This window comes from Drosophila elegans, unplaced genomic scaffold, assembly GCF_018152505.1.
Source record: "Drosophila elegans isolate 14027-0461.03 unplaced genomic scaffold, ASM1815250v1 contig_520, whole genome shotgun sequence".
Lineage (NCBI taxonomy): Eukaryota > Metazoa > Arthropoda > Insecta > Diptera > Drosophilidae > Drosophila > Drosophila elegans.
Window position 1 is genome coordinate 4,211,839 of NW_024545903.1, and position 12,346 is coordinate 4,224,184.

General features: G+C 40.6%; 3 protein-coding genes across 4 annotated transcripts; 1 reads left to right on the forward strand and 2 right to left on the reverse strand.

The window, feature by feature from the left end:
* The first annotated feature begins 427 nt into the window (after positions 1–427).
* On the forward strand, positions 428–1,227 carry LOC108145374 (vacuolar protein sorting-associated protein 28 homolog). The gene has a single exon (XM_017270769.2). It carries the CDS (start codon positions 515–517, stop codon positions 1,145–1,147), a length of 633 nt encoding a protein of 210 aa, XP_017126258.1. The 5' UTR covers positions 428–514; the 3' UTR covers positions 1,148–1,227.
* A 606-nt stretch (positions 1,228–1,833) lies between these two features.
* On the reverse strand, positions 1,834–5,654 carry LOC108145377 (endoplasmic reticulum metallopeptidase 1-like). The gene is made up of 11 exons (XM_017270772.2): positions 5,076–5,654; positions 4,311–5,005; positions 4,164–4,248; positions 3,984–4,104; positions 3,768–3,922; positions 3,324–3,707; positions 2,968–3,263; positions 2,838–2,907; positions 2,633–2,776; positions 2,081–2,572; positions 1,834–2,021 (listed from the first exon to the last, which is right to left on the reverse strand). The coding sequence occupies exons 1-11, from the start codon at positions 5,094–5,096 to the stop codon at positions 1,860–1,862; spliced, it is 2,625 nt and encodes an 874-aa protein (XP_017126261.1). The 5' UTR covers positions 5,097–5,654; the 3' UTR covers positions 1,834–1,859.
* A 447-nt stretch (positions 5,655–6,101) lies between these two features.
* LOC108145375 (endoplasmic reticulum metallopeptidase 1-like) lies at positions 6,102–10,688 on the reverse strand. 2 transcript variants are annotated; one of them, XM_017270770.2, is made up of 11 exons: positions 10,177–10,688; positions 8,873–9,549; positions 8,733–8,817; positions 8,558–8,678; positions 8,340–8,494; positions 7,901–8,284; positions 7,548–7,843; positions 7,424–7,493; positions 7,217–7,363; positions 6,672–7,160; positions 6,102–6,611 (listed from the first exon to the last, which is right to left on the reverse strand). In XM_017270770.2, the coding sequence occupies exons 1-11, from the start codon at positions 10,189–10,191 to the stop codon at positions 6,450–6,452; spliced, it is 2,601 nt and encodes an 866-aa protein (XP_017126259.1). In that variant the 5' UTR covers positions 10,192–10,688; the 3' UTR covers positions 6,102–6,449. The 2 variants fall into 2 exon arrangements, with proteins under 2 accessions (XP_017126259.1, XP_041565841.1); XM_041709907.1 differs by lacking the exon at positions 10,177–10,688 and having other exon boundaries at positions 8,733–8,815; positions 8,873–9,047.
* Positions 10,689–12,346: the final 1,658 nt, after the last annotated feature.

Here is a 12,346-nt window from a genome sequence, read left to right on the forward strand (position 1 = left end):
AACCTGGTGCACTTTGTTGTGCTGCGGTCAATGGTATCGATAAGCTGATATGCTGATACTCCGGTCATAAACAGGTAAATTAAGCGACCGTATACTGGCTATTTTGCACCTCTGATTTAATGAAAAGGTTTCGTGGCGCAAAGGGGGGTTCGATCAATGAAAACCTTGTCGTAATTCAATAAAAGTCGTTATCGGCATGCGTGGAATTAACCAGTAAGCATGCAATCCGATAAAGCGGCATTCTATATTCGGCAAGCCGAAAACGCACAGCATCGATAAGGTTTTCCAGAGGCGTAAATGATTAAACCAGATCGTAAATAATCCCCTGTCCAAAATTTAAGTTTGAACTGTGTGACTGTTATTAATTATGTGTTTTCCAACACTGGTTCGAGGGCTTATCAACTTCTAAATGCGGTATTATAAGTGCAATGCGATACGGTCACACTGCCTGGCAAAATCTGTTTTGTGAATCATTGTTTTTTTTTAACCAGATAGATTTTGAGCCAAAACCAGGATGCAGGATCAAAGTCCCGAGCTGTACGAGGAGGTGAAGCTCTTCCGGAACGCCCGTGAGCGCGAGCGGTACGACAACATGGCCGATCTGTACGCAATCACCAACACCATCCAGCAGCTGGAAAAGGCCTACATCCGCGACTGCATTACGCCGCAGGAATACACGGCCGCCTGCTCCAAATACCTGGTCCAGTACAAGGTGGCCTTCAAGCAGGTGCAATGCGACGAGTTTCCCACGGTGGAGACGTTCGTCAAGAAGTTCCGGCTGGACTGCCCGGCGGCGCTGGAGCGGATTCGCGAGGACCGACCCATCACCATACGCGACGACAAGGGCAACACCTCCAAGTGCATCGCCGAAATTGTGTCGCTTTTCATTACCATCATGGACAAGCTGCGCCTGCAGATCAACACCATGGACGCCCTGCAGCCGGACGTTAAGGATCTGGCCGACAATATGAACCGCCTGTCCCTCATCCCCGAGGACTTCGATGCCAAGCTAAAGGTGGAGAAGTGGCTGGGCAGCCTGAACGAGATGCAGGCCTCCGACGAACTGAGCGAGGGGCAGGTGCGCCAGTTCCTCTTCGACCTGGAGTCGGCCTACGCCGACTTCAATAAGCTGCTGCACAGCCAGTAGCGCACAGCTTTTCATTGTTTACATGTATCTTTAAGTTTAAATAGCTTATTCCGAATTAAACGCGTTTTACATATACCTAACCATATCGCACGCGTTTTTGTCTTTGCTCTTAAAAATGTATTATCAAGGAACGATAAAAGCTCAATTTTCTGCGTCTAAATAAGAGCTCTGTGTAGTTTGAATATGAATTATGTTAACATACACATTTGTATGCTCATTGTAACGACTTAAATTGTAGCGTTCAGATTTTAGTTATTAATTTTGGTTTGACTTTGCAGAAAAGTGACCCAAAACAAGCACTTCTAGGCAGGATTCTTAAACAGAAGCATTTGTTAAAACCATGTAAAATTTTAATTAACATTGTCAAAAAAATGATTGACATGTATGTAAAAAGAGCAGTGTACATCGCCTCGAAACGTATTTGACACACAGTTCACCTGTGTTATTAAGGGGGGTTTCTGGTCTAGAAATTTGAAAAAAAAACATTTTTTTTGTATGTTTTGAAAGTTTAGACTCCTAAAAATATGATCCTTAAAAGACTATTCAAAATTCGAATTATTTAGGAGATCCTTCCGATCCATTATAAATGCAAATTTTGATCAAAAATATCTTTAAAATATTCGAAAAGATCGAAAAAATTGGGTATAAAAATCTTATTTTTAACTGATTTGTATGTATTTGTTTATCTTGTATTTTGTTATATAATAACAATTTAATATACATATTTCTTATAGATAGCTGGCCACTGAATAGTGACGGCGTAGTCGGGGAAAGTTTTAGCAAACGCCACGGCTTCTGCATCGCCATCAACATGCATATACTGGGCCGAGATGCCAATTTCAAAAAGTGGAACATCAAAGTCGGCATCGGGTTTCTAAAGATATAAATTAAAATGAAATGAAAAAGTTTAATTATAATGCTCGAAGTGCATACCGTTAGATCCATGGAGAACTTCAGTGGAGTACTGTCGATTCCGTAGGAGTAGTAAATGTGATACGGAGGCGTGACGGTGGTTAAGTATTCCTCGAGGAACGACCAATCGCTGACTGTCACATCCTCGTTGGGCTGAATGAAAATGCTGGTGTGGTCCGTGCAGGTTAAGTTGAACTCAAAGCGAATGGTCTTGCCATCGGGCAGGACTGTTCTGCTGAGAAGCTCCAGGATCGGTTCCGCTGGCGTCCAGACGGGATTCTGTCGAGGCAACCACATGGTAGCATCCATCGCCTCCACCCAACGGTGATCGTAAAGGGGCATGCCGCACATCATATACTTCGCACAATCGGACGTCATGTTGACCAGGCCGGTCAGATCCACATTGCTGTCCTCCAGCGGAGTAACTCCACGACGATCCTGGAAGTTGAACAGATATCCGGACTCATCCTTGCTGACGGTTCCATCGTACTCGTAGAACACCCGGCGCACTTGCTGCAATTGAGTTGGATGTCAGTAGAATTCTTCATTTAACTTAAGTAATTTACAACTAACCAAATAGGGAACTCGCTGCACGTTGGTCTTGGCGCGGTAGGGGAATCCGAAATCGGAAGCAGCAAAAGACACAGAGGCGGCGGCTACGGTGAACAGAGTCAGGATAACGAAACCGGATCGACGGGATATATTAACCAGTAAAATCTAAAAGGGATTAGCCAAGAGTAAAGCATAGCTAAGGACCTCGAAGAGTGGGAAAACTCACCAAAAAACCCATAGAGAGTATGGTTCCCAAGGCTGTCAAAGCACCAATTATTATGTCTGGATTGGTGTCCCTTAATATGGATAAATTCCTATCAATTCTGCCTTAATAATATTTAATAAACATCACTTACTGTCCAAAGCGGCCCATCATTGGAGTGAGTATCACAATGAAGCAGTAGAAGAGGTAGCTGTTGTACAGGAACGGAGCCACTTGGACAATTTTCAGGATGCCCGTCCACGAAAAGCCACGATCATGCAGGGTGGTAAGCAGATTGAAAGCCAAGGGGATTACGTAAAAGACAAGGGTCCATGTTACAACGTAGGTGGTGCGTAGTCCATAGTAATTGATAGCAATGCAGAAGACGGAGAGCACAGCGGCGTGTCCATGAAGAGCCATCTGAACTTGTTGGGCAAACGAACTCTTATCCTGTTGGGATAGTAGTGGTTAGTCCCCTAAAGTCTTTGCCCTAAACTTACATCAACTCACATTACTCTTCAGCTTCAGGTAGATGAAACTGGGCAGAGCGAGTCCAATGAGACTCGGGCACACATACAAGCCGACCAAAAGCGATGGTGTGGCGTAATAGCTGAGGGATAAGCCGTACTTGTCCAATCCATAGGCCACCACCATAGGCAGGGCTAGACCCAAAACAAAGGCGACCACCTGGACAACGAGGACCAAGACGAAGGAGCTCAAGACCTGTTCGGAGCTGGCATTTGACCTATCAGCAATGCGCAGCAAGGATACATAGACCAGGATAATGGCGGCTGCAGCAACGGCATAGTTAAGCTTCACGCCAGTATCGGCCGAATAGCTGATGAGAAACAGTCCCAGGACGTCAAAGAAGATGGTGTTTCCATTCGGGTTCGCCTAATTAACAGATTTGCAATGGTTAAATCAAAGACTAATTTATAATAGAGAGTAACTTACGCTGAGGTCACGCAACTCGGTGGCATTGGACAGGGTTCGAACCAGACCGAGAAGGTTGTCTCCAGTGTTCTGAAGAGAAGCCCGGGGAATCACATCAATGCGATCGTACTTGGTGTGATAGACGAATCCATTGATGCACTGGCCAATATCCAAACCTGTCATGAAATCAGGCTAAGTCCTTGCAAAACATTTAATCTTGGAGTTAGCTTAGCTCACCAATAAGGTCTCCGTACTCCACGAATATATCAAAATCGGTATAAGAGGGCACCAGACCTGTCTGGAAGATTTCCTCAGCCATGGTGGTGGAGAAGTAATGCTTGGCGCCCTTCCTGTATACCTATGATACATTAATTTATTAGGTATATGAATTGAAAAATGAATCCAAAATATTCTTACATTGACTAGCCATGGGTTGTTTGGTCCTGTCTGGAACATAAGTTCGCGGCCTCCACTGCCACCTGCATCCAGATTGATAACAACCCTTTAAGCAAATAATTTCAATAGGTTTTGGGCACTCCATTTAAGTCTTATCCCCCAACTTACTTGCAGTTCTTGGCCCATTTGTGGTATGCAATAAATCCGTGGGAGGCCTGCAGCGAGTTCTCCTCGGATCCGTTGATCAGGAAGACAATTGGGTGCTCGAATGATTGTTTGGACGACGACAGCACGCGCAGCACTTCCAGAATGGAGACCACCATGTGGCCATCGTCACCGGCAGATGGACTAGTGGGCTGCGAGTCGAAGTGACTGTTCACCAGAATGTAGTTTTCGCTGGTACTGCCCATGGGAGTGAGCTTAACCACCACGTTCTGGATGCCCTGATACATGTTGACCAGGTTCCATTTCACATACGCACCGTAGGCATATTGCAAATCGATTTCCATGTCAAAGTAATCCGTCTGCATATTTGCCTTGATCAAATTCAACTCTTTGAGGAGGAACTGCACAGTCTTATGCTCGTTTCCATCGCTGCCGACCACCTTGGTACCGATGGATTCAAACTCGTACAGATTGGCATGGGCACGTTCGGCAATGAAGACTCCGTTTGAGGCATCCTCGACGGTCAGTGGCTCGGGAAGGCGGTAGAAGAGTGGCTTCACTACCGCGACGAAGAGCAGCCCCCAGAAAAGAACAATGCCACCGGCAAAGTACCAGGGAACTTGAAAGTACCCTTTCTGTTTTTTGCCAGACCTCCTAGAGTAGGATTTCACTCCTTCTTCGACGGGTTCGTCTAGGATCTAAATAGGAAAGGAAAAGAAAAATTCTTTTAGTTTATTAAATAAACCAAATTAGTTAAGTCGTCCTTACTAGTCGGTCCTTGTCACCCATGTTTTCGGTTTATTGGCACAGTTGAGCACACTGTCTGCAAAAAGGTTGCCAAAGCGAGACTGACTGGGATCCTAATTCAGCCGCCTTTTTATTCGTAAAATAATCAAGAATTTCTAATCATATCTCTAAATTGTTAATAGCAAAAATCTCTCTTAAATACCTTTTTCAACAATTCTAAGTACATCGAAAATGTCTGGAACACAACCAAACCTTTTTTAATTAGGGGTAATATAATATAAGTAAACTATGTTTGTAAATGTAAACATTTATTACTTGACGAGAATATAATTTTTATAAAGTAGTTGAACTTTTCGATAGACCTACCTTCTTAACTATTTGAACAGCTTTCGGGAGGGCCACGCGTTTTCAAGTGTGTAATTACCATAAAACATGCCGATATGTGGTTATGAAAACTCAGACAAATTCGATTTCTAAGAGATAAGAGATTTGGGATTGGTTTCATGCCCAGCGCAATCCGACATAAGTTGTTTCCAAGTACCTTAGAGGAGTAGCATATTGCAACAATCATTTCTTTCTTATATAACACCAGCCCGTGGCTCTGAAGTACTTAATTGTAGGTAATCTTAATTATCATGACTTAATTTATGGGTTAATAAACTGATCATTTTAATATGCAACACGCGATTGGCAATTAAATATTTATGTATGTATTTTTGACGGTAACATATGTGTTGAATGGAAAATTAGCATGATATTTGTGTTCGTCTCCAATTTCAATTATTTGATATTAAAAGGTTTAAACAGACCATTGTAGACAGGCAATTGTAGGTAATCTTTATTGTCATGACTTTATTTATGGGTTCATAAAGTGATCACTTTAATATGCAACACGCGATTGGCAATTAAATATTTATGTATTTTTGATGGTAACATATGTGTGAATGAAAAATTAGCATTATATTTATGTTCGCTTCCAATTTCAATCATTTGATATTAAAAGGGTTAAACAGAGCATTGTCATATCAAATTCAAACTAGAAATTTATTCATTTCTTGTTTATTAACTTAAATGTTCTTCTTTTAAGTACATGTTTGCTTTAGTTATGTTTTCATCTTGATAATAATAAAATCTCCATAAATAAAATCTCGATATATACAAACATATTAAACAGAGCCAATTTCCAGTTATCTGCAGACGTAGTCATATAATTAAGATTATAATTTTTCAGACATTTCAAGTCAGAAAAAAGTAAGATCGAAAAAAAAAGTTCATTATTGGCACTTGTGTTACTGGTGTTGTTAATCAAACATGTTTATTATATGGTTTTATGGTATCGATTGTTGGATTGGTTTTCCGATTGCAACTCACATATGTATAAGATGTAAAACTTTTTTAGAAAATGAATCGTTGGTAGGAGGTTGGCCACTCGATCAGCACGGCATAGTCCGGAAAAGACTGGGCGAATTTCTGGCTCAGTTCATCGCCCTTGTTGCCAATAAAGTGTGCAGACACACCCAACTGGAAGAGGGGATTTTGGAAGTCACCGTTGGCTTTCTGTGGGCAGAAAACATACAAATTACTTGTACAAATTTTACTCAAGAAGGACCAACTCACCGACAGTTCGATAAAGAAGGATAACGGCGAGCTATTCTTGCCATAAGAGAAGTACACATGGTAGGTGCTTTGCTGCCCGATGTATTCGAGTGGAAAGGACCAATTGGTGATGTTCACGAACTCAAATGGTTGGATGAACAGACTGGTGTGATCCGTGGTATTAATTGTGAACTTGAAGCGCACTCTTGTCTTGTCGGCCTGGATAATTTTGCTTATGAGCTGCACCTTGGGCACATACGGAGGATCGATCAGATCCTCTCGAGGCAGCCACATGGCATTCAAACGATTCTTGACCCACCGGTGATCGTAAAGTGGCTGGCCACACATCATACGCTTCTCGCACTCAGTTGCAATGCCCACCAATCCAGTCAGATTTACATTGGTGCCTTCCAAGGGAGCGGGTCCACGGCGATCCTGGAAATTGAACAAGTAGCCGGAGTCTTCTTTGCTAACGTTTCCACTGTACTCGTAGAAAGTACGCCGAACATGCTGAAATGGGAGTGGGATTTAAGGAATGTCCTTCCAAAGGACTTTAAATTACTCACCAGATATGGAACTCGCTCTACACTCGTCCTTGGCCTATAGGGAAAACCCAAGGGGGTGATTGTGGCTGACAAAATGCTAACACCAAACACGGCCAAAAGAGTAAGCAAGATTAGACCAGGTCGACGGAATATAATTACAATGGGAACCTAACACATAAACATCATTGAATTAAATAAAGTATAGATCTTGCCAAATGTTATTCTCACCAAGAATCCCATTGCCAGAACAGTTCCCAAAGCGTTTATAGCAGACATTAACAAATCCGGGTTCGTTGACCTGAAACTGATAATATAAGTATTTTGTGATTAGGACAAGCTTATTCCAGGCCACCTGCCAAAGCGTCCCATCATGGCAATCATCGTCTGGACAAGAGTATATAGTAGATAGCTATTGTACAAAAATGAGAAAAGTTGGAAGATAACTACGGCCCCAGTCCACGAAATTCCTTGATCGTGCAGCGTGGTTATCAGGTTGATGGCCAGGGGAATGACGTAGAATAGGAGAGTCCAGGTTATCACGTAGGTGCTTCGCAGACCGTACACCGTCAATCCGAGTCCCAGGAGAGCCAGTATAAAGGCATGTGCATGAAGAATCATATGCAATTGTTGACGAAAGAAAGTCTTGCTCTACAAAGTAACTTATTTAGTTTATGCATATTTAAAAAAAAAGTACTTCCCACTTACATGACGCGGCAGATTGATAAAAATGTAAGGCGGCAAAAGTAAGCCAAACAGACTTGGGCAAACATAAAGGCCGAACATCAGAGTCTGCGTGCTAAAGTAAGTAAGGCTCAGGTCGTTTTTATCAAAGCAATTAGCAATCAATATGGGTAGACCAATGCCAAGCGCAATGGCGAGAACCTGTACGACTGTAATTAGGAAGAACCAGCACAGCATAAAACCCGTAGACACTTCGGAATGAGTCGCCATTCGTCCTAGGGAAATGTAAATTAGAAGTATGGCCGCAATGGCCACTGAAAAGTTTAAAACTATGGCTGTTTTGTTGGTATAGTTGACGAAATATAGTCCCAAGACGTCAAAAAACACAGACGGTCCTTGTTCATAGGCCTACGAAATGATTTAATAATGTAAATTAATTACAATTATTATTTAGCAAACTTACAGCAGTGTCTTCCAGTTCAGTCGCATTGGATAAGGCACGAACCAAACTGAGCACATTATCACCCATACTCTGAACAGAATTAGAAGGAATAATATCATAGGTATCGTACTTCGTGTGGTAGGTGAAGCCGTTGATACTTTGAGCCATATCTAAACCTGCATACAGGTGGATTAGCCGGAAAATGTATATATTACATGATATTTTCGATTAGTACGTACCAATGAGATCTCCGTACTTAGTGAGAATACCAAAATCTGTATCAGAGGGCAAGGAGCCAGTTTGAAATATTTCCTCACCCACTGTGGTAGCAAATGGGTGCTTGGCATTTCTCTTGTAATACTAAAGGGTTTTCATATTTAATGTGGCAGAGAGACAATGCTTTATAGGGCTCACATCTACTAGCCATGGATGATTGGGTCCAGTTTGAAAGAGTAGCTCACGACCGCCACCCGCACCTCCTTCTAGATTGAGAAAAGCTCTGGAAATTAAGGACTTAACTGTAGTAAAAGTGTTAAACTTAGATCTCAACTCACTTGCAGAATGGAGCCCATTTGTGTTGGGTAATGAACCCATGTGAAGCCTGCAGAGGATTTTCCTCGGCTCCATTTAGCAAAAAGATTATTGGATGGGTGAACGTTTGCCTGGTGGTGGAAATCACTCGCAGAACCTCCAGGATAATGGCCACCATTTGACCTGCATCGCCGGCTGAAGGACTCGTTGGCTTGGAATCGAAGTGGCTATTAACCAAGAGGTACGTTTCGCTGGTGCAGTTCTTCGGGCTGAGCTTTATGACTATGTTCTGCACTCCCTGATACATATTCACCATGGACCAATGAATGTACGATCCCGATACCTCCTGAAGATCGACTTCTATGTCGAAGTACTCGTCCAGAATGTTTTTCTCGATCAGAGCCAACTCATTAAGCAGGAAGTTAACAGTCTTGACCTCGTTGTTCTCGCTGCCAACTACTTTCGGTCCAATTTTGACCAGATTATATAAATTGTCCATTGCTCGTTGGGCAATGAAGACACCCTTTGTGGCATCTTCGACTGACTTGGGATCGGGAACGCGATGGAATAGAGGTACTACGACCGCTAAGAAAAGGAGCAGCCAGAACAGAATAAAGCCACTGGCCAAGAAGCAGGGTCCTCTGGGGTTTCGTAAACGTTTGCTCACTTTCTTTCCAACAAACTTGGTTCTGTCTAGTATCTGAAATGAAATCGTTAGGAATTATAATTAGTATTTATAGTTTTCCGAAGGGTTTCAAAATGTCTGTTTACTAAGTTTTCCGTATCGCTCATTCTGCAGCTCTGCACAAGGCTCCCTCTAAAATGTGACTAAATGGTCAATAACCAATGATAACTTTTATAAGCTAAAAACCTCAGAATTTGATTTCATATCTACTTATGGCAATAGTCAAAAAAAACCTATTGTGACCGCTAGTTAATTTTGTATGTCAGAAAAGTACATAGTGTAAATTAATTTCGATATTTTAACTGTTTTTATTTGGGCATTAATAAAGGTAAGGGGCTTGTATAAATCAGCAAACCAATTTAGTAAACTAGGCGTTCGAATATCTCGGCTAAATTGCAGCAAACTTCTGGTTTCAAATTGAAAGAAAGCAAGCCAAAGTATAAGAACTCCAAGGAACCACACACACTTGCTTGCAACTGATTTATGGTATTATTACTATAAATCTTTAATAACTGTTGTCAAACAATACACGTTATCTTTATCACCGTGCTCACTCATTCTTCGGAACGAAGAAAACCTTATGCTTTTAGACATTTTTTTTCGGCAAAAGCAAGCATTAACCAACAATTTGATAACACTTACGGTTGATATATCCATTATGTCCAAAGTATTTATATTGGTATATGCAAAGTTTTATTTTCTAATTTTCAGCCTAGTCAATACATTTAAAGCAGACTCCATTCGCCGGTTTTCGCTGAGTATTATACGGGGAATCCCAATTTTCTGGTGTCTCTATTGAAGTATGTTAAGTAAGTATACTAGATCGTTCTGTATGTTTTTTCGTTTTCGGCGAAATTCCACACTCGATTGGCATATGCACATGCACACATACATATGTATATATTGAGCTGGTAGTAATGCGCGGACTGCCGTGCTCGTGCTTGCACTAAGAGTTTATTTGCGACTAAAAAAATAATAGAATATGCGCACTCATTTTCTTGTTCTCTTTCTCCGTTAGAGAGACACGACACTACAGATCAAACTAAAATTTGTATTAAACAATATGTAGCGATCGCTTGAGATCAAAATCGAAAGTTAACAAATTTAAATCGATTATTAAAATGCTCATTTCTAATTTGTAGTTTTGTTTACGGTACGCAGATTTAAAAAAAAATAACAGTATTAAACCAATTTACCGATTTTTTAGTTAAATAAAATCGATAGCCAGAGCATTAGATAAAAAATAAAATGGGAAAGAAAACTGTACAAAATTGAAATCGACTGAAGTAATGCTGTATATATTAATATTTATTAATATTGTCAGAAAACTAACTATGCTGTATAGTTATACCACTAACCATACAACATATAGACTGGTCATTTCATACGACGCATTTGGACACAAAAAAACGGACCGCGGAAGGTCCACCGCTCTCACAGCAGCAGGTCCATGCACTTCGTGTGCGTTCGGGTTTTTTACTCTCTCATTCTTATTCTCATTTTTATGCTCGCGCACTCATTGCACGAGTTCAGTCGTTCAGTCGCAGAGAGGCGCTTTTGAAGAAGGCTGCCCTGCGCTTGAATTCGTCTTTGTATGTATGCGTGATCATGCATTCTCATACACGGGAGCATGTGTGCGTTTATTTCATTTCGGCGCATCAAGAATATTTTGTCTTTTGCCACTTTTCAAACTTGGTACCCTAAGAATATGGGCGTATTTACTATTGGGTTATGATATAAATATTAATATTATATGTTACAATATATTTTTTTAATATTTCAGCATACATTTTATTTTTGTTTACAAATTCAAATCAGTGGTAGCAGTAAAATGTTTTACATATATGTATGTATTCGAATTTATAGAAATCAGTCCACTGAGATGGGAACAGGGCATATCGCAGTCGTGTCACTTGAAACACCGACTGCTCTTCAGTGGTTGAGAAAACTTCAAACTAAATCAATTCTGGTCGATGTTTTGCGAGCGGTTGGTGCCTGCATACCCTACCGACCGGCTTTTAGGACACTTGTTTTAAATGTTATGTTTAGTGATCTTTGGTTGATTTATTTTTTAATGATTCGCAGTGTTATTTTAATTGTCTTTAAACAATTCGTTAAAATTCAAGATATTGGTACAATTAAAATCTAAAATTATAATCATTAAAATAAATTATTATCATTAAAAATATGTGGATTTTTATATTTGTTCCATTTACATTTTCAAAAATATAAAAACTATTTTATTATTTATTACTTGTTTAAAGACAATTAAAATAACACTGCGAATCATTAAAAAATAAATCAACCAAAGATCACTAAACATAACATTTAAAACAAGTGTCCTAAAAGCCGGTCGGTAGGGTATGCAGGCACCAACCGCTCGCAAAACATCGACAAGAATTGATTTAGTTTGAAGTTTTCTCAACCACTGAAGAGCAGTCGGTGTTTCAAGTGACACGACTGCGATATGCCCTGTTCCCATCTCAGTGGACTGATTTCTATAAATTCGAATACATACATATATGTAAAACATTTTACTGCTACCACTGATTTGAATTTGTAAACAAAAATAAAATGTATGCTGAAATATTAAAAAAATATATTGTAACATATAATATTAATATTTATATCATAACCCAATAGTAAATACGCCCATATTCTTAGGGTACCAAGTTTGAAAAGTGGCAAAAGACAAAATATTCTTGATGCGCCGAAATGAAATAAACGCACACATGCTCCCGTGTATGAGAATGCATGATCACGCATACATACAAAGACGAATTCAAGCGCAGGGCAGCCTTCTTCAAAAGCG

Coding starts and splice junctions, on each gene's coding strand:
- LOC108145374 (XM_017270769.2), top strand. CDS start 515: ATGCAGGATCAAAGTCCCGAGCTGTACGAGGAGGTGAAGCTCTTCCGG.
- LOC108145377 (XM_017270772.2), bottom strand. CDS start 5,096: ATGGGTGACAAGGACCGACTA. Junction 2,777..2,837: donor TACTCTCTATGGGTTTTTTG/GTGAGTTTTCCC, acceptor AATCCCTTTTAG/ATTTTACTGGTTAATATATC. Junction 2,573..2,632: donor TGCAGCGAGTTCCCTATTTG/GTTAGTTGTAAA, acceptor ACTCAATTGCAG/CAAGTGCGCCGGGTGTTCTA.
- LOC108145375 (XM_017270770.2), bottom strand. Junction 8,285..8,339: donor CTGAACTGGAAGACACTGCT/GTAAGTTTGCTA, acceptor ATCATTTCGTAG/GCCTATGAACAAGGACCGTC. Junction 6,612..6,671: donor CCTTCTTTATCGAACTGTCG/GTGAGTTGGTCC, acceptor TTCTGCCCACAG/AAAGCCAACGGTGACTTCCA.